The 2709-nt window shown below is 26.3% G+C and overlaps 1 protein-coding gene across 1 annotated transcript in view; it reads right to left on the bottom strand.

The window, feature by feature from the left end:
* Positions 1–1869, bottom strand: part of LOC105621645 (proteasome subunit beta type-7) — a 2727-nt gene extending 858 nt beyond the window's left edge. Inside the window, exons 1-3 of the mRNA XM_012203113.1 lie at positions 1808–1869; positions 1045–1224; positions 646–961 (exon numbers count right to left, since the gene is read on the bottom strand). Of these exons, the coding sequence (XP_012058503.1) occupies positions 646–961; positions 1045–1224; positions 1808–1869 (558 nt within the window). The remainder of the gene's footprint in view (positions 1–645; positions 962–1044; positions 1225–1807) is intronic.
* Between the last annotated feature and the right edge of the window lie 840 nt (positions 1870–2709).

The following is a 2709-nucleotide window of genomic DNA, read 5'->3' on the forward strand; positions in this document are numbered from 1 at the left end:
TATACATATATATTATATATATATATATATATATATATATATAATATATATATATATAATAATTAATTGATACACATATAAATATAAATATATTAAGATCAATACACAAATGAATAAATTTTGTAATACGATACGAAATTTTTGTCACCGTTCATATAAAATTATATCTAAAATAAACATTATTTTAGACTTTAGATTTGCCAAATTTTTTGGGATACTCAGTTTTCTCTGAATTCCAAATTTTATGAATGTATTGCAGATATTTAAAAAAAAATAAAAAATTACAAAAGATTAGATATTTTTTTTATATTGTATTTAAAAGTAACACAAAAAATTTGGCGATTATTTAGAGAACCTGAATTAACAATTATTTTAATAAGTAGATATATTTTTTTACGATTGTTTTTTTATAATTAAGATATAACGAAAAATTTTTTATTTAAATCATAAATTATATTAAATATAAATATTGAACCTCACTGAACTGTTTCACGCGTACATAACATTCATTTTTATATGGAAAGTATCTTGTAATTTCAATCACTTTTTGCAGAAATTATACATTCAATCTATCTTTAAAATAGTAGTGATTATTTCAAATCTAATAAATCTAGGTATTCGACTGTACGATTAAAAACTCCATACCGACATATCAGGCTTCCACGTGCTCTCAAGTACTGACATAGCAGCCAGCGAGCCAGATCCCATAGTGGTATACTTCAGCTTCTCTGTTGAACCGTGAGGATAAATGCAATATAGCTGAGGTCCATCAAGATCAAAACCTCCCAGGATAAGAGCAGCACCAATATGACCCTGATAACGGAATAGCATTTGTTTTATCAATGTATTGGCAGTGCACACAGGTACAACACGGCCAGTATTCAGACGATGCAGCTCCAATTGACTAGCTATCATTTCTGTAGTCATTTCAGTGTCGGCAGCTGTACCAGCTCCGCAACAGCTAAAAATAATTTACATTTCTCTTAATGCAAAAATTTAATTTAAAATTAATTTTGTTCAAAGAGAGGATGCTATGACACTTACTACATATTAGGAGCGAGATAGTGGATCTTCAAGCTATATTTATCGGCTACAATAGTGTCCTCAGTCGCTCGTGTATCACCACCGAGAATAACGCCATCTTTATATACTACACCTGCGATTGTGGTACCTGTTTTCTTAACTTTTGGAGTGTCAAAGCCTTTTCTGACCAAGAAAGTATTCCTGTGCAAAATAAATAAATATTAGTGGAATCAATACACTTCAAATTAAAATATTAAATATAAATATCTATTAAATGTTAAATATATAAAATTTGTAATTTAAAATAATAAATATACCTCTAAGATGCATATTAATATAATAAAAACAAAATCTTGATAATTGCTTTATAGAACTAAGGAAGTTGCTGATCAATTTAATACTTATATTAATTAAAAATCATAATTAGCACATTTACAATATTACAAAATTATAGAAAGTATGTGTGTACCCTAGTAAACTTTTCCTCAAAATTTTTATATAGAAATTAGAACACTTCAAAAATATTTTTAAAAATCTATATCTTGTCTTCTAATTTTTCGTATATAAATTTTGCAATATTCTAAAATTTCTCATTTTATAATTTCTGAAAAAATCGTTCTTTTATTCACAAAAATGGTGATTATTAATATTATATGGTAACTATATGATGAAAACTTTGTTTTATAAAATACTGCTGTATTATGATGTGACACAGCAGTATGCATTTTAGGTTAACTAGAATAGCTATCAGTTATAAATTTATGAAACAAGATACAGTCTTTACCTTTGGCAGAGGTCGAAAGAAAAACCTGATGGCGAGATTTCTGGTACAAGAAGCGAACTCATGATTCGTTTTGTGTATCAAATATCGGCAGTCAAAATCACAAAACTGTTAAAAATGACACAGCTATAACAAGTAATTGAAGTAATCCACTACACAGTACACAGTAATCACTTCGATACTGTTCGATACTTCGAGTTTCGACTGCGATTAGTGTCCCATTCATCATGGTAGAAGGAACTCATTTCTAACAGCCAATAAGAACGTGACACCATATACCACCATATTGCCGCGGTTATTTGAATCAGGCATTATCAAAATAAAAAGTGATTTTCACAAACTTCTAAAGTAATGTTATACAATTTCCACAAAAAATATTTTTGATTATAGAGGTATGTACTTTATAAATTAAAAATTTTAATTAATATATGAATATATCAAATCAATTAATTTGCTTAAAAATTCTATATGATTTATTCTAAAAGAATACAAAATGCTTACATATGTTAAATATCACAGATTAGAGGCATTGTCTAAACTAAAAATGTAAAAATAGTATCTAATTTCAGTTAAATTTAACATTATAAATGTGTCAATTTAACAAAATTTGTTTTTAAATTGTGTCAAAGTATTATACTTCTTGTATTAATTTTTTACATAATATTTGTGTTTCTAACATATTCATTTTATGTTAAATTAACACAAAAATTTAAATAGACCGTTTGGGACATGTAAAATGTGTTAAATTTAACATAAAAATAATATTAGCTTTTTCTGTGCAACATAAATATAAAAAAACACACACATTATTAATACTGTTCAATTCAAAATTTTGAATAGGAAATGCAATTTTTCAATTCAATTGCATCCAATTGAAGCCAATTGAATTCAATTAAATCCAAAAA

Source organism: Atta cephalotes, assembly GCF_000143395.1.
Source record: "Atta cephalotes unplaced genomic scaffold scaffold00035, whole genome shotgun sequence".
Lineage (NCBI taxonomy): Eukaryota > Metazoa > Arthropoda > Insecta > Hymenoptera > Formicidae > Atta > Atta cephalotes.